Source organism: Fomitopsis serialis (assembly GCF_022376445.1).
Source record: "Fomitopsis serialis strain Sig1Antser10 chromosome Unknown B0H18scaffold_43, whole genome shotgun sequence".
Classification (NCBI taxonomy): domain Eukaryota; kingdom Fungi; phylum Basidiomycota; class Agaricomycetes; order Polyporales; family Fomitopsidaceae; genus Fomitopsis; species Fomitopsis serialis.
In genome coordinates, this window is record NW_025955003.1 from 130,127 (window position 1) to 153,191 (window position 23,065).

General features: G+C 56.8%; 5 protein-coding genes across 5 annotated transcripts; 4 read left to right on the forward strand and 1 right to left on the reverse strand.

Annotated features, from left to right (window-relative positions):
- Nucleotides 1–1,114: 1,114 nt before the first annotated feature.
- On the forward strand, nucleotides 1,115–4,850 carry B0H18DRAFT_1105134 (uncharacterized protein; the record flags this gene model as incomplete). The annotated part of the gene is made up of 15 exons (XM_048032638.1): nucleotides 1,115–1,141; nucleotides 1,230–1,244; nucleotides 1,490–1,713; nucleotides 1,846–1,858; nucleotides 1,893–2,170; nucleotides 2,272–2,319; nucleotides 2,376–2,512; nucleotides 2,570–2,653; nucleotides 2,732–2,831; nucleotides 2,936–2,952; nucleotides 3,000–3,043; nucleotides 3,121–3,531; nucleotides 3,754–3,826; nucleotides 4,103–4,531; nucleotides 4,585–4,850. The coding sequence occupies 14 exons, from the start codon at nucleotides 1,115–1,117 to the stop codon at nucleotides 4,522–4,524; spliced, it is 1,893 nt and encodes a 630-aa protein (XP_047892279.1). The 3' UTR covers nucleotides 4,525–4,531; nucleotides 4,585–4,850.
- A 1,972-nt stretch (nucleotides 4,851–6,822) lies between these two features.
- On the forward strand, nucleotides 6,823–8,234 carry B0H18DRAFT_1212004 (RmlC-like cupin domain-containing protein; the record flags this gene model as incomplete). The annotated part of the gene is made up of 6 exons (XM_048036451.1): nucleotides 6,823–6,930; nucleotides 6,977–7,066; nucleotides 7,127–7,511; nucleotides 7,578–7,719; nucleotides 7,786–7,923; nucleotides 7,984–8,234. 6 exons carry the CDS (start codon nucleotides 6,823–6,825, stop codon nucleotides 8,036–8,038), a joined length of 918 nt encoding a protein of 305 aa, XP_047892280.1. The 3' UTR covers nucleotides 8,039–8,234.
- Nucleotides 8,235–8,485: 251 nt separating this feature from the next.
- On the forward strand, nucleotides 8,486–10,124 carry B0H18DRAFT_1212005 (uncharacterized protein). Its single transcript, XM_048036452.1, has 3 exons — nucleotides 8,486–8,606; nucleotides 8,664–9,600; nucleotides 9,661–10,124. Exons 1-3 carry the CDS (start codon nucleotides 8,565–8,567, stop codon nucleotides 10,113–10,115), a joined length of 1,434 nt encoding a protein of 477 aa, XP_047892281.1. The 5' UTR covers nucleotides 8,486–8,564; the 3' UTR covers nucleotides 10,116–10,124.
- Nucleotides 10,125–17,765: 7,641 nt separating this feature from the next.
- Nucleotides 17,766–21,436, forward strand: B0H18DRAFT_934532 (plasma-membrane proton-e). Its single transcript, XM_048041776.1, has 5 exons — nucleotides 17,766–18,020; nucleotides 18,080–18,288; nucleotides 18,340–18,752; nucleotides 18,812–20,723; nucleotides 20,782–21,436. Exons 1-5 carry the CDS (start codon nucleotides 17,882–17,884, stop codon nucleotides 21,112–21,114), a joined length of 3,006 nt encoding a protein of 1,001 aa, XP_047892282.1. The 5' UTR covers nucleotides 17,766–17,881; the 3' UTR covers nucleotides 21,115–21,436.
- Nucleotides 21,437–21,682: 246 nt separating this feature from the next.
- On the reverse strand, nucleotides 21,683–22,963 carry B0H18DRAFT_1013246 (uncharacterized protein). The gene is made up of 3 exons (XM_048029089.1): nucleotides 22,820–22,963; nucleotides 22,345–22,770; nucleotides 21,683–22,286 (listed from the first exon to the last, which is right to left on the reverse strand). Exons 1-3 carry the CDS (start codon nucleotides 22,847–22,849, stop codon nucleotides 21,870–21,872), a joined length of 873 nt encoding a protein of 290 aa, XP_047892283.1. The 5' UTR covers nucleotides 22,850–22,963; the 3' UTR covers nucleotides 21,683–21,869.
- Between the last annotated feature and the right edge of the window lie 102 nt (nucleotides 22,964–23,065).

Below are 23,065 nucleotides of genomic sequence, written 5' to 3' on the forward strand. Positions count from 1 at the left end.
AGAGCATCTGTCGGTCGAGGCGGGTATTGCAGACCGCATTCCTGCTTCTGTGAGCAATTCGCTCCTGGATTTCTGGCTGATGCCCGAAGCCCCCTCGGATAAAGTGGCGGAGAGAGTTTCAACTGCGGTTGTCTTACGGATGCATTTGCAAGATTGCGAAGTTGGGCCATGCATTCCCTTCACCCGCATAGTTTCATTGGGAGTGTCGAGGGTACGGTACTTGATTTTGAAGATTGGTGGAGACAACAGAAACGCAACACAATGGATGGTGAGTCACAACCCTAGCACTGCGCGCTGTCAGTGATAATGGAATCATTGTAGGACAACATGCCAGCTACGCTGGCTTCCTCACACCTCCTTGGCATGCGAGTCGAGGCTGTATCTTACGCCACCAACCTCCGTCTATCACGAAGCGAATGGTTGGCTGTGCTGCGGCAGATAGAGAAAGCGTACATATCCGCCATACCGTCTGATTCTTCTCCCTGCTATACGACCAACTCTACACTCCCCCATTCAGTACAAACCGTGGTTTGATATATTCAAAACTCAGCTGGGGACGGATCGAACGCGATGGCGCCTCCCGTGTCTTGAAGCCAATCTCCAACGTGATGGGAGAGGGCATACATCGCTACCTTCAGTCCCCCGAGTTCTGTCAGACGCTGAAATATAATGGTGAGTCTCCTGAAATCTGCAGGAGTAGGGAGTGCGTCTCACGGAAGCCACAGAGGAAGCAGCGTTGAGATACGTGTGACCGTCGGTTCCCAGCTCGGGACCCGGTTCTCGACGCGCCAGACGGCGGAGAGTTCACTGTAGATTGGCCACCTCGCACGCTTTGGAATGTCGCTCACTCGGAGGACGCTAGTTTGTTTCGGTTACGGTCTGTCTTGGCATGATGTTTTCGAAAGGCGTGGACGCACTGACTCTGGGTTCAGGAAGCCAATGTCTACTGGTCTCGAACTTGATACATATGCCTTTATGTCGTGGTAAGGCTTATGCCTTCGAAATGAGCGTAGACTTGACTCAGAATGAGCAGTATCTCCATGGACAGCGCTGCATGGAGCAGATATATTCCACAGCAGCGAGCAATAAACGGCAATGAATGAGCTTGTGCGCAATGTCGCCAGTGAAGTTCATCCCGGCGGTATGCCTCCCATGTACGCTTGCCGCCAACACTCACTCTGGGTTCAAGTATCAGTACTCAGTCTTCATATCGACAACATGATACATAGGGACGCCGCGGTGCGGTAAGTACTGTACAGAGACCTGATCATAACCCGCCGAGCCCGATCCGCCGGGATCAGCATCCAAGATCCCAGCGCGCTTCCCGATCAGGGCAACTTTGGGTCGAAAAGTCAAGCGCACGTCGCACCAACGTCCGCCACCGACGCCAGCGCCGCGCCCCCGACACCGATCTTGACAGCGGCACCCTTGAGTCGCCCACGCATAGCGCGGAGCGCGACCCCTTTGAGTTCTGCCATCCAATGTCCAGATATCCAAGAAACGACGGCTCTCGGCCAGGACTTCGCTGTTGCGAGCTAGTAAGTACTGGCGCAACGACTCGGAGTGGGCGTACATCCCGCAGGGCCGTATGAGGATCACGGGCATCGCATATCTCCAGGAGGGCTATACTTCGAGGAGGACGTCGAGAAGGTTGACATGTGGTTTCTCCCACAAGGCGTCCCGCAAGCTCGCTGCAGGGCCTAGAGGGAGGCTGTGAGTTTGTTCTGGTGTGTTGCCTTGCATCGTTTGCTTCTGAGCACTCTCGTACTGACCTCTCGACTCCGCAGATCTTCGACGACGGCGAGTCCTCCGAGTACAAAGCCCTCCAGCTCACAGATTGGTTAGACTGGTGAGACTGGTAGGCCAACACGCCGCGCGACATCCTCCCTAAGAACTTCAAGGTTCCCGAGTCCACGCTCGAGCACCTCCCCACGCGCGGGAAGTTCATCCTCCGCTCGATCTTCTCCGAGAAAAGCACCGCAGACGGGACGCAGTCCGGCCCGACCCCGACTCGCCGCAGGCTCACGCACAAGGTGCTCGTGAAAGAGCCGACCGAAGTGCCTGGCAGCGAGGTGCGCGTCGCGGACAGCACGGACCTCCCGGTAACGGTCATCAGCGTGGCGCACGTCGTCATTAACACTGGCGCGCTGCGCGAGATGCACTGGCACCCGTGTGCGGATGAGATGCGTTTCAACTTGGTGGTCGAGCTGCTCCGAAGGAAGGCTCGGATTGCTGACGGGATGCCGCATACTGCGGGCACCACATCGAGAGCATCGGATACGGGCCCATCGCGATGCTCGAGATCTTCAAGTCGCCCAAGTGAGTCTGCGTTCGTTATCTCAACAGTCTTGACTTGTCGGACTTCTGGAACATAGGTTTGACGAGTTTTCGCCCGACCGGTGGCTCGCGGTCGCATCGCCGCACCTCATTCAAGCGCACTTGAATGTCGAAAAAGCGTTCACGAAGGCGCTCGACAAAGGCCACACTCCGATTCGTGATGGTCATGTACACAGTGAGTGTCGCCCGTCTTCCAGGACATTCTGCATGTTTTCACTGATATCGTTTGCAGGGACATGGGACATGCAGCGAAGAACGCCTCAGGGAAGCCTTCTGCGAAGTTCTGAGAGGCCGCGACGTGAGAAGATACTGAAGAAGACATAGGCAATTCTGTAATACTAGTATCCCTGGCCGCCTTGCGGTCAGTGATTGCGATATGACCACCCTATCATAGGCACAGGCAGTCACAGCCACAATACGCATGCCACTCAATCACGTATCGGGTCGGCGTTGGATCCGGGCAGCACCAAATGGGAGGATCCAGAAGACCGGTTGTTAGTGCAGCGTCTTGACCAGCCTGAGCGTTGGCTGGCAGCGTGACTCGACAGTCAGCGTGCGGTTTATCGAAGAGATCTCGGACACAGTGCTCCCCTCCTAGCCTTATACACGGCCTTGGTGCGTGCTCGAGCCCCCCTAGCTACTTGCGTTCTCACTCATGCTAGCTCATCGCCCACGATCGGACGTGATCGTCCTCCGGGATGGCAATGTGCGCGATCACCAGTCTGGCGTTGGTACCTTTTGAGTTCTGTATGTTGCACAAGCTCGACTGATGCATTCAAACAGCGTTTGTCTCCTCCCTTAGACGACATGGCACCCACACCAGTCGCGATACGGGGTGCAGATGGGCAGACTTACGACGACGAATCGGGTGCCGATAGACGGAGCGACGACGACTCGAGAAGACGTGCCTCTGTGCAGAGCAGCTTGCTGTTGATCCCCGACGCTACTCGCTTTCCACTCGAAATCTTCGAGGACATCATCGACCAAATGCACAACGACACATTGCCTGCAGCGGCGCAGGTCTGTGCAGCATGGTACCCTCGAGCCATGCGCAACCTCTACTACACCGTCGAAATTAGCACACGCAGACGCTTCGACATGTTGTTCAAGCAGTGCCGCGCGTCTCTGCGTGTCAAGCAGTGGCTCGCAACCACCCGCGAGCTGCGAGTCACGGACGATACTACCCCCAACGTTGTCGGTCGGAAAAACCCTCACTTTCTTCATGCATTCCCCCCTGCCCTCGGCCACGCATTGTCCAGAGTGCAGTGTCTTGCAATCTGTGGGCTGCGTTGTGACATGATGCACGAGACATTCTTCCTTGCCCTATCGCAGTTCTCGTCCGTCGAGTCACTGGAACTTTCCTTGTGTTCGCTGAACCTCTCACAGCTTCGGCGCATCATATATACCTTCCCCCAGCTTTCAAGACTCGTACTGTACGGAATTGCTAAACACAAGACTATCAGCTATGAAGTGGAGGCTACATCCTTTGGTACACCATCTGACATACATATACGCCATCTTCTTGTCGATATGCATTGGACACCCATATCCCTCGACTGGATAGCGCAATCAGGCCTCTGCATCTTCCTCGAGGATCTGACACTCTGGACTACTGACTTCTCGCAGCCAAGCGTTGGCGTACTCCTCAAAACCGCAGGGTCTTTCTTGACACGATTACGGACTGACTGTTAAGACACCGCTTTCCTCGCTCATTCGATTTTGCCGCTGACGCAGATGCACAATGTAGATTTCATTTGCGACCTAGTGCATAATACCGCCTTGCGATCCTTGGTTCTCGATTTCTATGGTCTCGATCTCAAAGCGCAAGATCAGGGGGATGCGATGAACATAGTAGCGCGCAGGTCCCACGATATCCTCTCCACTGTCCGAAGCCACCAGCTCGAGCACATCGAGATCCTCCCTGGATTTCACATGGACCACCTCTCTGCACCCACCCTCGAGCGCGTCGATTTACGGGCCCTGCACGAGACCATGAGCCAGCCGCACTTCAACGCGCTGAAAGATGTCAGCGTGAAGATGTGCCTGCGGGTTTCGCAGGCTTGCCACAGCACCAGCAAAGCTCAGGCCGAGGATGTCCGTCAGAAGTTCGAGGCCATGTTTCGGGAGGTTCTCCAGCCGTGGTCTGACCGCGGTATAATCAAGCACTTCACCCGGGGACCGATATAGTGTAGACGTGAGCGAGCTGCTTTGCGTGAATAGGCAGATGTCTCACCTCCTCACTGCTAGCCGCTTGTGTCTCATGGTTCTCGAGACATGCTCCCTTGCTCCGACGGGTGACTCGTAGGGACGCTGTATTGCATTTGGAAACCGAACTGTTAGCTTACGAGGCGCCAATTCAAAGCAGCATTCTGGATATAGCGCGGCGCTGTGAGGCTGCAAAGGCAGTCAGTAGACAGGCCACGTCCAAAACCACCTGTTGACACAATTAGATCAACGCATCGGCCATCGGCGGACTCGATAGATGCCTGTCGAATTTCTGAGACCCGGAAGCCTGGACAGTTACAATCGCCTTACGTACCTCGAACGTCGTGCTTCATAACGTCTCGCCGATTTGGTGATGTTCCGCCTGAGTATGGTGCTGCGATATGATTTCTCGGCAATGGCTGCCCTACACCGGCATAGCGCCTACTGCCACTGGTCGCTGAACGCTATCAGCACGAGATACATGAGTGTCTCGCACAGAGCGACCGCGGGCGCGAAGACGCGTATATGACAGATACGTTCACTAAGACCGAGATTCCGGAGTAGGAGCCTCGAGACTGGTCGTCCCGGACCTGTTCGGGCGCTATGATCCGCTTCTCAACATTGGCTTCGCAACAGCATGCATCACCGAGCGTTCAGGACATAAAAAACATTGCTATAGCACTGGCCGGTGCGAAGCGACTAGCCTTCTGCCACGTCTCCTTCGAAACCGTAGTTAGCGGAGCAGCAAGTCAGAGCTACAGAATGTTTACTTAGGGAGAGCTTCGCTATCGCAGACCGGACTTGCCGGGTAAAGGATCTGCACAGTGGTCGAGACGAAGGATGAACTCTGTGTGCGGAAGCCTTACCATCCACGGTATTTGCTTTCGCTATCGAGGCCGTAAAAGCGGCGATGGCGACGAGGCCAGCGACTGGAACAATTGTACCTTGGGTCTTGTGGAGGTGACTCTGTGTTGACTCTGCGATGTCCTTCGTGCGACCTCGTTTTACTATGCCTCGGCAATAGTGCTGCTGAGCGCTGACGGTGAGGACGGACACTAACAGCATCGAAAATCATGGATGCTGACTACTAGCAGACGAGCATTACAAGGTATCTCAGGCGGCTGCAGAGGATGTGTGTATTGATTCGATCAGATGGTAAAAGGCGGGGTGCAAGTTGACGGCCACGTACCATGGTCAAGTCGCGGTAGGGCAACCATTATTCAGTGTCACGATGAACGTTCGGTGTCTTGTGCCTCTGTATTGAGACAGCTAGTAGCCTGTACTGGCACCCGAATGGCTTAATTCGACCTTGTACCAAAACCAGAGCAATGCGTCTACGTACAGGATGACAGCCGTTCGGACCCCACGTCAGATAGTTCATGTCAAGCATCGAACCAAGTATGTACCAATGTCGAGGCGAGGCGAGAACGTGTGCACATACTACACACGCCTTGAAGCTTGACCGGTCGAGCTGACAAACCGGCTGCTAGAGAGTGCACGACGACACCGGCGATGAGTCGGATGCTCTTGTGCGGAGACGGAGATGTGGTCTGAACTGCTAAATCTTTCATGACGGCTGCTCCAGACGTGAATCTAAGGTTCTGCCTCGAAGCTGGCGGAGGACACAGCACGAAAGGAGGACGTACGACTCCGGATGGCGAGTGTCCTGGACGACCTTCGAAGCAACACACAACCTTAGCCTGAGTCACCATTCTGAATCATGATCCAGACCAGAATTAAAATGAACATGCGCATTTTCGCCAGTCGCAAAGCCACAATCATAGAGTGGAGAGAGTCTCGTAGTCAATGACGAGAAATGCAGACGAAGTATGTACAGTAACAGTACTGTCGCGCTCTGGGTGAACGTTGCCCACACGAATCCCGCCGCGCCCGATCCGCCGCGACGAGGAGGAGGAGGAGGAGGAGGAGGGTATTTCATTTAGTCACGACATCTAGACGTGTTCGATGTGTGACAGCGTTCACTAGGTACTACCTCCAAACCCAACATACCCCTACTACCTATTCCTAAATTACCCTATCCGACTCCTACTATCGCATAATCACAATACTAACCGCGAAGACCCTAGCGCCCTTCCCCAGGGTCACTTTGAGTCAAAAAGCCAAGCGCGCGCGCGCGACTGGAAAGTCCGCCACCGACGTGAACGCCGCGCGCCCAACATCGATCTTGACTGCAGCGGCGGCGGCAGGCTTGGTAGCTTGAGCGGCCCGCGCATATTAGTGCAGAGCGCGACCTTCTTGGATTCTGCCATCCACATCCACATGTCCAACGAGCAACGGCTCTCCGCCGGTCAGGACCTTGCTATTGCGAGCTATATAGTACTGGCAATGTACAACGACTCGGAGTGGGCGTACATCCTGCAGGGCCATGTGAGGATCACGGGCATCGACTACTAATGGAGGGCTGTACTTCGAGGAGGACGTCGGGAAGAGCGACTTGCGGTCCTTCCCGCAAGGCGTCCCGCATTCGCTGCAGGGCCTAGAAGTCAGCTGCGAGTTCCTGCTGGTGTGTCGCTTTGCTTCGTTCGCCTCCGAGCACCCTTGTACTGACCGCCTGACTCTGCAGATCTTCAACGGCGACGGAAAATCATCCGAGTACAAAGCCTTCCAGCTCACAGACTGGTTGGCGCACACGCCGCGCGACATCCTCCGCAAGAACTTCAAGGTGCCCAAGTCCACGCTCGAGCACCTCCCCGCGCGCGAGCAGTTCATCTTCCGCTCAATCTTCTCCAAGAAAAGCACCGCGGACGGGACGCAGTCTGGCCCGACCCCGACTCGCCGCAGGCTCACGCACAAGATGCTCGCGCAAGAGCCGACGAAAGTCCCCGGCGGCGAGGTGCGCGTCGTGGACAGCACAAACTTCCCGGTAACGACCATCAGCGCGGCGCACGTCGTCATCAACACCGGCGCGCTGCGCGAAAAAAATTCACTGACACCCGTATGCGGACGAGGTGCGTTCCAACTTGGTGGTCGAGCTGCTCCGGAGGCTCGCATTGCTGATGGGATGCCGCATACAGTGGTCGATGTTCCTGAGCGGGAAGACGAAGTTAACGGCAACTTCGTCGCGGGCGACGTCATTATCGTCCCACGCGACTGCAGGCACTACATCGAGAGCATCGGATACCCCATCGAGATGCTCGAGATCTTCAAGTCGCCCAAGTGAGTCTGCGTTCGTTATCTCAACGGTCTTGACTTTGCGGATTTCTTGAACATGGGTTCGCATAGGTTTGAGGAGTTCTCCCTCAAGCAGTGGCTCGCGATCACACCGCTGCACCTCGTTCAGGCGCATCTGAACGTTGGGGAAGAGTTCACGAAGGCCCTCGGCAAAGGTCACACTCCGATGCGTGATGGTCATGTACTGCAGTGAGTGCCTCCTGGCACCTTCCGGGACATTCTGCATGTTCTTACTCACGACGTTTGCAGGAATGCGGGACATGCAGTGAAGAACGCCTCAGGGAAGCCGTCTGCGAAGCTCTGAGAGGCCGTACTAGTACTAACGTGAGAAGCTGCTGCGGAAGATGTAAGTAGGCGTGTCTGTAATACCAGTATCCCTGGCTTGTGTCTTCCGTTCGTGTTCAATGATTGCGATATGCCGCCCTATGATAGGCACAGACACCCACAGTCACAATACGTATGCCACTCAACCATGTGTCGAGCCGGCATTGAATCCAGGCAGGACCAAATAGGAGGATCTCGCTCACTTCGTCGCAGGCTGACCACAATCGACATGATGCAAAGTCACACAGTCATACTTACCGGGGTCATTGCGGCGTCTTGACGAGCGTCAGCAGCGTGCTAACCTTCTGTCAACATAGAGCTCGGCCCTCTCGGACGATAAGGGGATTCAAAGAGGCATAGTAACTCGGCAGTCAGCGTGTGGTTTATCGAAGAGATATCGAACACAGCCCCTCCTCGCCATATAATACACGGCCTTGGTGCGTGCTCGAGGGTCCCTAGCCCCTTGTGCTGGCTCATCGCCCGCGATCGCGCACCGTATTGCCACCATGGAGGACATGATCATGACCGCGCCCGATCACCCGTCTACCGTTGGTACCCTCCTAGTTCCGTATGTTGGGGCAAACCCCACTCATGCATTCTCATAGCGTTTTTCCCCTCCCGTTGACGACATGGCACCCACACAAATCGCGCAATGGCGTGCAGATGGGCAGACTTGCGACGACGAATCGGGTCCCGATAGACGATCCGGGAGCGACTCCTCCTCCTCCTCGAGACGACCTGCCTCTGTGCAGAGCAGCTTGTTATTGTCCTCTGCTGATCGCTTTCCGTTCGAGGTCTTCGAGGACATCATCGATGAAATGGACGACGCGTCCACGTTGCTTGCAGCGGCGCAAGTCCGCAAGGCATGGTATCCTCGTGCCATACGCAACCTCTACTACACCGTCAAAATAGACACACGCAAACGCTTCGACATGTTGTTCAAGCTGTGTCGCGCGTCTCCGCACGTCAAGCAGTGGCTCGCAACCACGCGCGAGCTGCGACTCGCAGACGATGATCGCTGGGATGATTTTATCGTCATGGATCTCGGTGGCGGAAAACCTCGCTTTCTTCATGCAGTACCCCCTGCCCTTGGCCACGCAATGTCTAGAGTGCAACATCTTGCATTCAAAGGGCTGCGTGGTGACGTGCACGCGACATTTTACCTTGCCCTATCGCAGTTCTCGTCCGTCAAGTCACTGGAACTGTCCTGGTGTTCGCTGAAGCTTTCCCAGCTTCGGCGGATCATATATACCTTCCCCCTACTTACAACACTCACACTGAAAAAGATTCGCATCGTTCCACATGAGACTGTCAGCCCTATGGTGACTACATCCTTTCGCTCACCACATGACATACATCTGCGCTATCTTTGTATCAAGGAGCGCTCGCAGAACTCCAAACTCATCGACTGGATAGCGCAGTCGGGCCTCTGCATCTCCCTCGAGGATCTGACCGTCTGGGTCAATGAAGAATCCTTGTGGGAAAGCGTTAGCGCACTCCTCAAAACCGCTGGGTCTTCCTTGACTCGATTAGAGACTGACTGTTAAGATTCCCTCTTGCTTGTTCATTTGACTCCACCGCTGACGCACACGCACAATGTAGATCTCCACGGCGACCTAGAGCATAATACCGCCTTGCGATCCTTGGTTCTCCGTCTCGCTCGGTACAGTGCCCAACTCGTAGTGACAGAAGATCAGGGGCATAACATTAACAGGCTAGCGAGCCAGTTACACGGCCTTCTCTCCACTGTCCGAAGCCACCAGCTCGAGCACCTCGAGATCGAGACCTTTGTTTGGACCAGTTACCTTGCTGCCAGCCCCGCACGCGTCGATTTACGGGCCCTGCACAAGACCATGAGCCAGCCGCACTTCAATGCGCTGAAGGATGTCAAGGTGAAGGTGGACATGGGGCGGGTGATGGGCATGATGACTCAGGCTGAGGCCGAAACCTTCAGTCAGGAGCTCGAGGCCATGTTTCAGAGGTTGCTCCGGCCGTGGTCTGACCGCGGTACAATCAAACGCTTCACCTGGGTACACCCTATGTACTATAAGACATAGAGACACCCTCTACTCCTCCTTCTTTTCCTCTCGTCTCTACCCGTCACTGCGCATGTCCAACTCGTAGTAGTATTTGGACACTGAACCTGTTGGCTTACGATACGATTGAAAGGGCCAAGTCACAGCAGCACTGCTAGATACCGCGCAGCGCTGTGAAGCTGCGAATGGAGTCAGTAGACGGGCCACGTCCATGAACCACCCTTTGACCCAACTCGGTCAACGTCTGCCATCGGCGGACTCGATACATAGATGCCTGTCGATTTTCTGAGACCCGGAAGCCTGGACAGGTACAATCGCCTTGCGTGTACTTACATGACAGAGACATGTTCACTGGGACCGGGGTTTCGGGGACCTATCGGAAGCGAAACTGATCGTGACCTGGTGGAATACGAGGGCTACGATCCGCTACTCAACATTGTCTTCTCAACAGCACCCATCACGTTCATGACACTGGGATTACAGGATTGATATGGCACTGGCCAGCGCGAAACAACTAGGTGTCGGCCACGTCTCCTTCGAACCCGTAGTTAGCGGAGCTGCAAGTCGGAGCTGCAGAAGCTTTAGTTATGGAGAGCTTCGCTACCGCAGACTAGACTTGCCAGGCAAAGGATCTACATAGTCGTCGACGCGTGAGTACGAAGGATGAGCTCTGTGTGCGGAAGCCTTACCAGCCACAGGGTTTGCGTACACTGTCGAGGCGGTAAACGCAGCGATGGCGCTGAGGCCGGCGACGAGCTGGGACAACTGCATCTTGGGTCTTGTAGAGGCGATTTTTTTTTAGCTCTGGGGTATTCTTTGCGCGGCCTCGGTTTTATACCTCAGCAATGGCCCTGTCGAGCGCTGACGCGCTGACGGCTAGGGCGGAGACTGACGGCATCAAAAGTCATGGACGCTGCACTAGTTGAAGACGAGCGTTAGGAGGCATCTCAGGCGGCTGCAGAAGGTGCGTGTATTGATTCGATCAAATGGTAGGAGGGACGGTGCAGTTTGACGGCTACGTACCATGGTCAAAGCGCGGAAGGGTGGTCATTATTCAACGTCGAGACGCACGTTCGGTGTGTCTCGTATCCTCTGTTCTGAGACAGCTATATGCACGTCTGCTACTGGAACCTGAAGGAGTTCAACCATGTACCAGTTCCAGAGCAATGCGTCTACGTACTGACAGGATGACAGCTATTCGGACTCCCACGGCACGTACTCCATGTCAAGCATCGAACCGAAGATGCCCCGATGTCTCGACGAGGCGAGAACGTATGCACATAGCAAACATACGCCTTGAAGCTTGACCGGTCGGGCTGGCAAACTGGTGACGAGTCGATTTAGATGTAAGCGGTGCGATTTGGCGTCGCGTCGCTCTGTTAAGATCAACGGGCACGTTTGGCACGAATATTGATCAGAGCGTACCATGTAGTCGGACGCGATGGGCCATTTCGTGGGCTGACTCCTGGGATCACGATCAGACATGGCGCATTTACTTTGACAGCCAGGCGTACCCTTCTCACGTCCATGGTCAGCCACACCTCCGTTGACGAGCGGTCAACAGAACACTGGGCATCTTGAGAAACCAGCCCCGGACATCGACAAATGATGAATGGAATTAGCTGTCAAACGATCCATCCGGTCCCGACAGACGCCAACTCTTGAGCAACTCGCTCTGTTGATGCTGATGCAGCACTCGACAGTTCGACTTCAGTGGTGCTACCGACTGGCCTGGGCGGAGATCAAGGACACATAGCCCTCCGTGACGAAGGTGGGAATCCTATCTTCGACGTCGTGTCAGCTACGTTGCCACGTAGCTGTCGGTCGCATTTCCGCTCTGGAGACGGGCAGGTCGTCTGGGCGACAGCTCGGTAGCTCGGGACGCTGGGTAAAGCCTCCGGTCGTCAAAGTCGAAATACGGCGACAGAAGATAGATGAGTGCTTACCGTCCTCGGATCCGATCATCCTGCCACCCAGACTCGGAGGCCGAGTGTAAGTGGACGTATCCATTGCGCCGTGCGGGCAGCGGGCGGGTCGGTGGATGATGAGATGAACGTCACGTGGATCAGCTACTGTGGTCTGGAAACTGGGTACAGCAGCTGTCGACGCCGCTGGGAGCGGTTGCTGCTCGTACGACCAGACACGCATCTTCCTCAGCGCCGCAAATCGGTGTTCACACGACTCCATGAACTCGGCTCAACCTCATCCAGTGCCCCGGACGCGATACAGTAGCGGACCTTCGCATTCGCAGGGCAACAGCACAGCTCCGCCAATCTTTTGTGCGAAAGGACTGGACGTTCAGCCCGACACTCGCACATGTGCATGAGATGGCACGAACTTGACTCGGAGACGCTTCTGGCTTGGCCGCCGTACCCTGAGAAACCAACCGGACCGTCCGTTCAAGGCGTGCGGAGAGTGCGATGTCCCGGTTCCTGGTCAACGTTGCACTGTTGTACTTGCGTGGAAAGCCGGACTCACCATGCGCCGCGTTGGCCGTGAAACACCGCTCTTGCTCCGCAGCAACACACCCATACACACCCGCTGAGACTCGGATACGGGTTGCGAAGACCACGATCAGTACTCCCACAAACAAAGGAGAGACTCCGGTAGCAAGACTCATGGTCCGAAAGAAATAATGTTATTCTGTCACCAGAGCGACCCTAGAAGCGTGCGAAGGAGCGTCCTGGCAGCCTGTCAAGGAGATAGTAGGATACTGCACAACTCTACACTCACGCTGAGCTGTATTCGCCGGGCGCAGGAGCTTGTGACTCGGCCATTGGAATGTAAGCTCCGTTGCAATCGCGAGGCACGAGCCGTCTGGCCTGGAAGTGCTTGAGCAGCGTCTGGCCTGGAAGTGCTTGAGCAGAGGAAGCGTGTCCTGGACGGCAACCAGTTACGAGATAAGTACGGGCATGAAGTAGGTCCGCACAGAAGGTTATCTTAGACTGTTGGACTCGCGGCATTGCCTGCGTCTGTGCTTGGACAGCAACGACCGCAGTAATGGTTAACTGAATAAAGGACACAAGGATCACGGTACTAGCGAACTCACCTCACAGCTGAGGCATTTCGGCTGCGAAAACGCCGCCAAAACCACACGATTGCGCCTTTATGGTGTCCTTGGGCATCAAGCCACACACCGGGGCGCTATCTCTGGCAAAGTAGCTTACCGTGACCGGCCTGGTACCGCGCCCATATAATGCGTCTATTACGATCGTGCCGCAGCCGTGCCGATCGGGTCGGGTCAGGGTGTGCAGTCAGCACAGACACGCATAACTTAGCATTCGTCGGCCGTTCGGAAGGTACATGAAACTTGGTGTCGCTCGGTAGGAGGCGAGTCGCACCGTCGTGAGATGCGAGAGGTGTGGTGCCTACGAAGGGATGGTCAGAGACTGCACGATGAGTCCGGCGATGAGTATGATGTCTTGGCCGGTGCGGTGTGGAGAAGGGGATGTGATCTGAGCTGTTGTGTAATGGCGGGTGTCTCGGACGTGAAACCACGGTTCGGCCTAGGTGCGGACGGAGGACACAGCACGAGGGATGAAAGACACACGCACGACGGGAAGACGACCCCGGATGGCGAGTGTCTTGGACGACCTCCGAAGCGACACACAGCCCTAGTCGCCATCTTGAACGATCCAACCAGACGGAAATGAACACGCGCATTGCCGTCAGTCGCAAAGCCATGTACAGGCATAAGCAGAGCGGAGAGACAGAGACGTCAACGACGAGAAATGAAGACGACGTCGCGGACCGGGAGAGAGGCGCCCACACGCATCCCGCCGAGCCCGATCCGCCGCGATCCGCCGCGCCCTTCCCGATCAGGGCCGCTTTGGGTCGAAAAGCCAAGACGCGCGAACGTCCGCCACCGACGTCACTGTCAGCGCGGCGCCCGACGTCGATCTTGACAGCGGCTGCGCCCTCCAGTCGCCGGTGCGCGGCCTCCTCCCATCCAACAACCGACGGCTCTCGGCGCGGCCAGGACTGTGTCGCTATTCTTGCGACCGTGCCTTGCCTTGCGGGCAGACGACGGCCCGGCGGAAGCAAATGCGAGTGAACGATGTTCCACAGCCGTGACGGCTAATGCGTCGGCTGACCGCAACGCCTGAAGGCCTGAAGTCGAATGGACACTCGAGAAAGAGGCGAGAGACGGTGTCGATCTTCATACGGGCCAACCTACTCCTCTCTTCAGCCGCAGACTGAGCGATAGAACAGGATCTACGAGGATCGTCGCACCGTCGCGTCTTCTCAGCTCGGACACTGATGACGTTGCCGTGCAAGGATGCAAGGGCGGCCTATGCTGCACATCGAACCCTGTTCCAGAACTCTCGTCGTGATTCGGAAGACCTGGCGTAGTGGACTTTTCAGGCTTCCGGAACTCAGCGAGAGCGCTCTCTTTCCGAAGTACGTATATGGCTCTCCAACACTATAAGTAAGTACTTACTGAAGACGTGCACGGTACAGATCGTCGACGCATGTCGTATGTGCCGCGGTGCCCTTCACGAGAGTGGCGATTTTCCGAAGTGGAGGTACATGACTGTAGTCCAGGGCAGCCTTCGGACCGCATTCCGTACAGCATAAAGACCGTCTTTGCGCAACTGGCCGGTCCACCGCACTACATGATATCCGCGAGACCTGTTTCGTCGGGAGTAACGTTATGACGGACGCCGGCAACGTACTGCGCATCCGTGCTGCGTACCTCCGGATATGGGCGTTCGGAACGCAGCTTTGCCCATCCCAGTTGTTGATGGCCGCTCCCAGCCTGGAGCCTTGGAACATGGATGCCGCGCACGTTACACCCGCAGCTGCGCTTCCGTACGAGGATAGGCAACAGGCAGGAACTGACGCAAAGGGTGCTGATAATGCGCGGATAGCACGTGGACGTACCTCCACACTGGTGTCCACAGCCTGCAGCTTACCGCGCCCCGTCTTCCATGCAGACCTCCGTCGTGATGGATTGATGTCGATGAGGACCGTCTCCTTCCGGCCAGTCTACAGCCTCCCGTCCGTCCCTCTTCTGGTGCTAGCATCTTCCGTAGCTGTGGCTAGGAACCTGTCCCGGTCGTCTCGAACAGCCCAAGTCGCCCTCAAGCTCCAGAACGTCAATCGAGCAGTCGAGGATAAGGGATAGAAAAGCCTACGTCATATTCCTGCCCGCCCAATGATCACCAACAACGGCACGAAGATCGCCACGCGATCGACCTGGTGACAGCAATTATCGCAAGCCGCCAGCGGACCCGAGTGCGAGTCGCGCGCGGGTCCGCCCCCGGCGTCGCGTAGAGCGTGCACGGTGATCAAGGCGTGATCCAAGGGGCATTGTCCTCGTCATTCGTGGTCTCTGACACGACCCAGGTCGTGTCGTGTCCGTGCGCCGCGTCTCTGGTGGTTCGACGATGACTTCGAGACCGAGTTCGCGTCCTGCGGTGGACGTGTGCACTTGCTGTGTATTCGGACGTTCCATTCCCCATTCGGAGCGCCCCGATAGAGTCGGTGTATGCCCGTTGTTTGTAGCCCAGGCTCGCCCGACGCCTGCTTCGAACACCTTCGGGCGCGCGTGCCTCTGTGTCTGCCCCCGTATGTATGTCGGCTCCTGGCATGTCTTGCGTTCCTATTTCAGGACCGACGTGCGGGCGCGCCGATCTAAATGTAGTGTCAGTCCGTATTTCAACCCCAGTCGCCAGCGATCGTATTTTGGGATCTGTGACGGGGTGAAGGGCTGAGGGAAAGCCTGGAAGGGTCGCTGCGGTGAGAGGCACGCCTGCAGCCATACCTGTATTCCGAAAAGCAGTAACGTTGTCGAACACACCACTCACCGTCCTCTCCGAGCTTGTACGACACAGAACCCAAAGACACAGCATGGACAGACCCGCGGCGCCAGGAGAGCGAGGCCCTACACTCCACAATTATACCTGTGGCCGTCGCCGTCGGGCAGGAGAGCGTGCGGCGTTAGAGAGCCTCGCACGGCGGCAGAACGGCGCGCCGCTTCAGTCTCGCGCGTCCATGGTCCAGAACCTTAGTCCGGCACGCCGACCTAAAAATAGCCCAGCGATGTCCGATCTGATGCCGATTACCGCCGCGGCACGCCAGATTCGGATGCGCGGACGAAAAGGGAAAGAAATGCGAAATTTACCGGGCGTGCGATTGGGTGGGTGCGCGCGGCCAATGGGGTGCGGGGGACGGTGGGAGGTGGTTCCGTGGTTGCGGCCAAGGCGCGAAGGACGGGGACAAGAGGGCGAGTAGAGTTCTTGCGCAGCGAGAAGCAGTGTTGGCGACGTCCAAGATGTGCTGCCAATGTATGTCTGTGTTAGGCGGAAGCGTTCTTGTGGTCTTGGCTGGAGTCGTGCAGGTTCACGGGGTCGTGTGATGAGTCGATGGCGTGCGGTGCGCTCGGGAGTGGGAGAGTTCCTCGAGCGCAAGTTATTAACGGTGGGGAATATACATACGTGGAATTCCTGGCGTGGCCCTGGCAAGCGAGGTACGAGGAAGTGGGGCCACTCTTCGGAGAGGTCAGAAAAGTCAGGCTGGAGTCTAGACGTAACAAGCATCGACGTAGAGCATCATACCGGCATCAATTCATTGCTGAAGCGAGGAAGCAGGCGCTTCGTAAAAATGATATCACCATGTGTTGGCGGTGCTGCAAAGCGAGCGTGTGTGCGCGGCGGCTGTTCGGACGAGGGCCGTCGAGGAGCGCTAGGGTGCAAGAGGACGTCGCCGGTGCTGTGCACGCCGCTGGATGGCAGCGGGTGTACGGTCGCAAACGGGTGCGGACGGGTCATACTTGCGCGAAAGACGGGAGGAGAGCCACAGGGCGGCGCCGCTCAGTGCCCACTGCGCGGAAGGCCGACATGAGAACGCAAGTGCAGTGCGGGCGTACCTATCTGTCGTCCACCGTCATTGAAGCATATCGCCCGGGCGCCTCAGTCATAATTGGCACAATTCCCATCAGGATGGGCCTGAGTCGGATGGGTCGACCGAAAGCGAGTGGCTGATGATCATTGGGGCCGCCGAGGCGCGGCTGGGATCATGATGGCAGGAGAGGGATTGGACGGGGAGGCCAGCAGGAGTAGATGCCCGGTTACAGCCTCGCTCTGCAGGACAACGTACACGACGACTTATGTGACTGACGGGGCATTGATTGGTGGCGAGGGCGAATTTGGCAGATGAGCAGCGGTGTGCAGCTGGGGAGTGCTCGTCCGTGCCCGATGGGTGTTCCTCGGTGGATTGATGGGTGCGATACTGTGCGCGACCGCTGGAGGATGAAACGCACCGAGGTCGTCCGACGCGTCCTTCCACGAGAAGGAGCGGCGAGGGCAGGAGGACCCCTGAACGCGGCAGCCCTCCTCCCGACCGTTGCGGAGCGAGGGCATGCGGACGAAGATCCGTCGACTTCCGGGCCACGAGCGGCAGAGAGGCTCGCAGGAGCTGCAGCGACTCGCAGCCCAGCAGAATCCGCGCACGCGCCGATCGGCCAGGATCCTGGCGAAATGTGCCGCGCGCCGGGCAGATCTGCGCGAAAAGGAGCCCGATGGGGCGCTCGGCACGCGGGACGGCACGCGTTTGGGTCCGCTGGATGACGGGGGTGGCTGACGGTGTTTGGGCGTGTTGACAGCGTGATATGGCCGTCGGTCGAACCAATATAAGCCGCCGGCGGGGGAGGCTGGCGCTCTGTCCTCCCTCCCATCCATCCGCTCACCAGCCGTGTCGTTCGCCGCTTCGTTTTCGCCCTAGCGAACTCGCTCGACATCGTTGGGGTTTTCCCTACTCGTCCGCCCTCCCATCTGCCCTTCCTCATGTCGTCCCCCACTGAGAAGGAGGCCGGCTCGACCGAGCCGGTCAAGGATACCAACCAACCCGAGATCCCTGCCGAGGAGCCTGAAAAGAGGAAGCGAGAGTACAAGGATTTTGGACATGAGCAGGAGAAGGCTACGCGTAAGTGCACTCTATTTGACGCGTCGTGTGTTGAAGTTTGACCTTACGCGTCTGCGTAGACGCCAAGGTGGACATGTCGCAAATCCAACTGCGCGCGGAAGACCTTTATGACAAGGAAAAGGTCGACCTCGAGACCATCGTCGTGGAGGATGTCTTCAGACTCCTCCAGTGCGACGACAATGGCTTGTCTGACGAGGAGGTTCTTCGTCGTCTCGAGCTGTTCGGCCCGAACAGGCTCGAATCTGAGGAGCAGAACGCTTTTCTCCAGGTCCGTCCTCCTCCTCTATCTCATCCTTTTCAATCCTTACACAGTGATTAGTTCTTGTCGTTCATGTGGAACCCGCTATCGTGGGTCATGGAGGGTGCCGCGCTTGTCGCTATTGTTCTCTCGAACGGCGAGCACCAGCCGCCAGATTGGGAAGACTTCGTCGGTATCATCCTCCTTCTGCTCATCAACTCCGGTATTGGTTTCTACGAAGAGCGCAACGCTGGTAACGCCGTCAAGGCGCTGATGGACTCCCTCGCTCCCAAGGCCAAGGTCAAGCGCGCTGGCTCATGGAAGGAGATCGATTCTGCGGATCTCGTCCCTGGCGACATGATTTCGTTCAAGATCGGTGACATCGTTCCCGCCGACTGCCGTCTGACCGAGTCCATCAACGTGTCGATCGACCAGGCTGCGCTCACTGGCGAGTCATTGCCTCAGAGCAAGAAGGTTGGCGATCAGTGTTTCTCGTACGTTTCGAGTCTCGTTTGGTTTTCGATTTGATTGGACACTGATTGTATGCGTGTAGTGGTTCGACTTGCAAGCAGGGAGAGGCTGAAGGTGTCGTCATCTCCACCGGTCCTAACACATTCTTCGGTCGCGCCGCGTCGCTCGTCGGTCAGGACGACGACACCACCGGTCACTTGCAGAAGATTCTTGCGCAGATCGGCTCCTTCTGCCTGATCTCCATTGGTATCTTCGTCATCGCCGAGATCTTCTGCTTGTACGCCGGCTTCCGCTACAACTACCGTCGTGGCCTCAACGACATCCTGGTGCTCCTGATCGGCGGTATCCCCATCGCCATGCCCACTGTGTTGTCCGTCACCCTGGCTGTCGGCGCCCAGCAGCTCGCGAAGTACAAGGCTATCGTCACTCGTATCACTGCCATTGAGGAACTTGCCGCCGTCACCATCCTGTGCTCTGACAAGACCGGTACGCTCACGACGAACAAGCTCACCATCGACCGCGAGACTATCCGCACTTACGGTCCCTTCTCCGCTGAGGACGTCATTCTTCTCGCCGCGTACGCTTCGCGTACCGAGAACCAGGATGCTATCGACTCTTGCGTCGTCGGCGCTCTCACCGACACCACTCGCGCGCGCTCTGGTATCAAGCTGCTCGACTTCAAGCCCTTCAACCCTGTCGACAAGCGTACGGAGATCACGTACCGTGAGGAGTCGACTGGCCGCCTCAAGCGCGTCACCAAGGGTATGACCGGTATCATCATCGAGCTCTGCTCGCGTAACAAAACCGAGGAGCAGGAGAACAAGCTCGAGGCTGACGTCGAGGAGTTCGCCGCGCGTGGTCTGCGTGCGCTCGCTGTCGCTTACGAGGAGGTTGAGGGTGACGACTTCGAGGGTGAGGGTAACGGATTTGAGCTGATTGGTCTTCTCCCTATCTTCGACCCTCCTCGTACGGACACCAAGCAGACGATCGACGATGCCATGCTTCTCGGCGTCAAGGTCAAGATGGTCACCGGCGATCAGCTCGCCATCGCGAAGGAGACCGGTCGTCGTCTCGGTCTCGGTGACCACATGTACCCGGCTAAGGTGCTCAAGGACGGTCCCGAGGCCGGTGGCAAGCATGCGTCGCTTGACGCGATGATCCTCGACGCCGACGGTTTCGCTGGCGTCTTCCCCGAGCACAAGTACGAGATCGTCAAGCGTCTCCAAGGTCTTGGTCACTTGGTTGCCATGACTGGTGACGGTGCGAACGACGCCCCCGCCCTCTCCCGTGCTAACGTTGGTATCGCCGTCGAGGGCGCTACCGACGCTGCCCGTGGCGCTGCCGACATCGTCTTGACGGAGCCTGGTCTTTCCACCATCGTGCACGCCATCCGGGGATCGCGCGTCATCTTCCAGCGTATGCGCAACTACTCGATCTACGCCTGCGCCGTCACGATCCGTATCGTCGTCTGCTTCGCTATTCTGGCCTTCGCGTTCAAATTCGACTTCCCGCCGTTCATGGTCCTGATCATCGCCCTGCTCAACGACGGTACCATCATGACTCTGTCGGTCGACCGTGTTCTGCCCTCGAGCACACCTGACAGCTGGGACTTGGCCGAGATCTTCTCGTACGCCGTCGCTTACGGTATCTACCTCACTGCGTCCACGATCGCCCTCGTCGCTATTTGCATCAAGACAGAGTTCTTCTACAACAAATTCGGCGTCACGTTCGAGAATGGGCTCACGCAGGCGACGAACCACAACGACCGTGTCCTTCACTCGATTGTCTACCTCCAGGTCGCCATCATCTCGCAGGCCCTCATCTTCGTCACACGTTCGCACAGCTTCTTCTTCATGGAGAGGCCGTCTGTTGCACTGTTTGTGGCGTTCTGCATCGCGCAGCTCGTGTCGACGATCATCGCTGTGTACGCCGACTGGGGCTTCACTGACATCCACGGAATCTCCGGTGGTTGGGTCGGTATCGTTTGGGTTTGGGTACGTTTCCGATCATGTTAACATGGCCCTCACCATTCTCTAACCCATGCGTTTGCAGGACATCATCTGGTTCGTCCCTCTCGACTGGATCAAGTTCGCGATGAAGGCCACCATCATCAAGAAGCTTCGCAACCGCCACAACGCCGCAATGGCGGAGGCTTCCATCGCCCAGTCGTCCGGTGTCCCCATGACTCGCACCCAGTCTCGCGCGGCTTCCGTCCACGAGTCCCTCTACTCCAACCGTGTGTCGTTCATCCGCCGCGCCGCCCGCAAGGTCGGCTTCGGCACCAAGGTCTCGATGAAGCCGGAGGAGCTTCAACGCTTCAGCAGCATCCAGGCCCAGCGTGCGGGCGCGACCCTTGCGCGCAACCCCTCCCGCACCGCTGCATAGAGTACGTGGGCTGCCGACGTGTTGGTGGCTGGCCGTGGCTAAGGCTCAGGTGTCGTCCCTTCTATCCGTTGTAATTCGCGTATACCCCTGTATCACCGCCTCCCTCTCGACACCTGCGGTACTGGTCTGGCTGGTTGCTCGCGCGCCGGTGCGTCTCCGTGTACTCTTTTGTGTTTCTTACTTCGACGATTCATGTCTTACATGACCCTGATTCTATTCATGTTGTACACGCTCCACGACGTGCGGTTTCAGTCCGTAGTTCGCATCACACGACCGTATGTTATATACATAGCAAAAGTAATATCATGCATAGATTCCCGGGACTTCTTGTGGTGCGATTGTGTGCGATGGGGAGTAATGCGACTCACTGTCAGGTGCGCAATGCGAGGCATCGGCTTCATCGCTTGTAAGTACTGTCGTAAGTTGCGTCGGTATAGCACCGTATAGGGCATTATGTAGGTTCGACACAAACTCCTGACACAAACCTTTCCGCACTAGCGCTGTGCTTTGTATGAATCCCGGAGGTATCACGCTCATGAACAAAACCGATCTCATGATGTAAGTGTGTAGCGCAACGAGCTAGGGCAACCAGAGAAAATGAACAAAATCACTTGGAACACTGACGTCTACAGGTCAAGGCAACGACAATGGAATTGTTCTGGGTATACGCTCCATGTTTGTTCACTACGATTGTAGACAGCAATACGGACAAGACATTTGCGTCGACCATGGCGCCCAAGCAGCGACACACCTCGTCAATCGAACGTTCTCGGCAGATCAAGCGGATCGGCGTCCAGTTCAGCTGGTGCCTTGCTAGGAATAGGAACCGTGAAGTGGACAGCCCGCTTTCCCGGACGCACCAGCAAGTACATCACACCCTCCTTGAGAAGGAACTTCTCCTCGCCAGGTCGTATATCGGGCGTCCGCACACCGAAGCAGTTCTCGAGCGACATGAGCTTCATCGGTGGTTTTGATAGCCACGGCGTGATCGGATCAGGCATTGACCATAGCTCGCATTCGAAGGGCGAGTTCGTCGCCTTCCCTGTCTTGGTATGCACGAAGTCGAGGCAGAATTCGTGGTGGTCGGAAACGCCGGGGAACAGCCGGATCGAGTAGGCACAGTTGGGGATAGGTCGAACGAAGACGTTACGCTCGCCAGGACGAGGTTTGCGCTAGCTCATGGGATGCGTCAGTTGATGTCACGGACGACGTTCACCAGTCAAGACGTACTCCGGTCACTAGAGATGACGGTTTCTCAAGGAACTCCGCGCTGCCCACATTGACCAGTGCGGTAGCTTCTTTGAGAGAAGGGCAGGGTTGCCCGGCATAGGGAGTAGCGTCGGCCCGAATGAATTCGTCCAACCAAGCATAGACTTGTTCACTCGACAGAGGGCCTTTGTAGTCGCCCTCTGCTAATAAACAGAGGTCATAGTCGTGCCTTGGGATGATCCCAGGATATAGCTTGCGGACCATCTCGATAAGGCCCTCGCGCAATGTTTCTTCTTTTTCGACCGATGCCACAGCAGAGGATGCAGTCAGCGATGGTGCTGATCCCACCCCCACGAGACGACTTGCTCCATGATCTGCAGAACTTGAACGAGTTGCCCGAATGCCACCGTCATTGGCATCTTTATACGGTTGGTAGCGTTGTGAGTTCTGTACATTGTGAGTCAGGCATCTAAACCTTCTGGGGTAGGAGACATACTCTGGACGTCGCGCGTCTAGACGCTGCCATGGCAAAATAGCAGTTGTTGACGAACAGGTACTAGACGATAGGAACCGGCGTGCAGCTTTCGACGAGGAATGTGAGGGTAGCAGACGCCGCGGGTCACAGTGGTATTGGCTCAAGGGTCATGTCATCGATGTACCGAACTCGAACATCAACTCTGCCGTCACGGGATGTGTCACACGCGTGTCAGCTTACCTGTGTGATCTCGAGTCTCGACGTGGT

Coding starts and splice junctions, on each gene's coding strand:
- B0H18DRAFT_1013246 (XM_048029089.1), bottom strand. CDS start 22,849: ATGGCAGCGTCTAGACGCGCGACGTCCAGA. Junction 22,771..22,819: donor CTAGACGCGCGACGTCCAGA/GTATGTCTCCTA, acceptor CACAATGTACAG/AACTCACAACGCTACCAACC. Junction 22,287..22,344: donor CGTCATCTCTAGTGACCGGA/GTACGTCTTGAC, acceptor CCCATGAGCTAG/CGCAAACCTCGTCCTGGCGA.
- B0H18DRAFT_1212005 (XM_048036452.1), top strand. CDS start 8,565: ATGGAGGACATGATCATGACCGCGCCCGATCACCCGTCTACC. Junction 8,607..8,663: donor CGCCCGATCACCCGTCTACC/GTTGGTACCCTC, acceptor GCATTCTCATAG/CGTTTTTCCCCTCCCGTTGA. Junction 9,601..9,660: donor GACTCGATTAGAGACTGACT/GTTAAGATTCCC, acceptor CGCACAATGTAG/ATCTCCACGGCGACCTAGAG.
- B0H18DRAFT_934532 (XM_048041776.1), top strand. CDS start 17,882: ATGTCGTCCCCCACTGAGAAGGAGGCCGGCTCGACCGAGCCGGTCAAG. Junction 18,021..18,079: donor TGAGCAGGAGAAGGCTACGC/GTAAGTGCACTC, acceptor GCGTCTGCGTAG/ACGCCAAGGTGGACATGTCG. Junction 20,724..20,781: donor TCGGTATCGTTTGGGTTTGG/GTACGTTTCCGA, acceptor ATGCGTTTGCAG/GACATCATCTGGTTCGTCCC.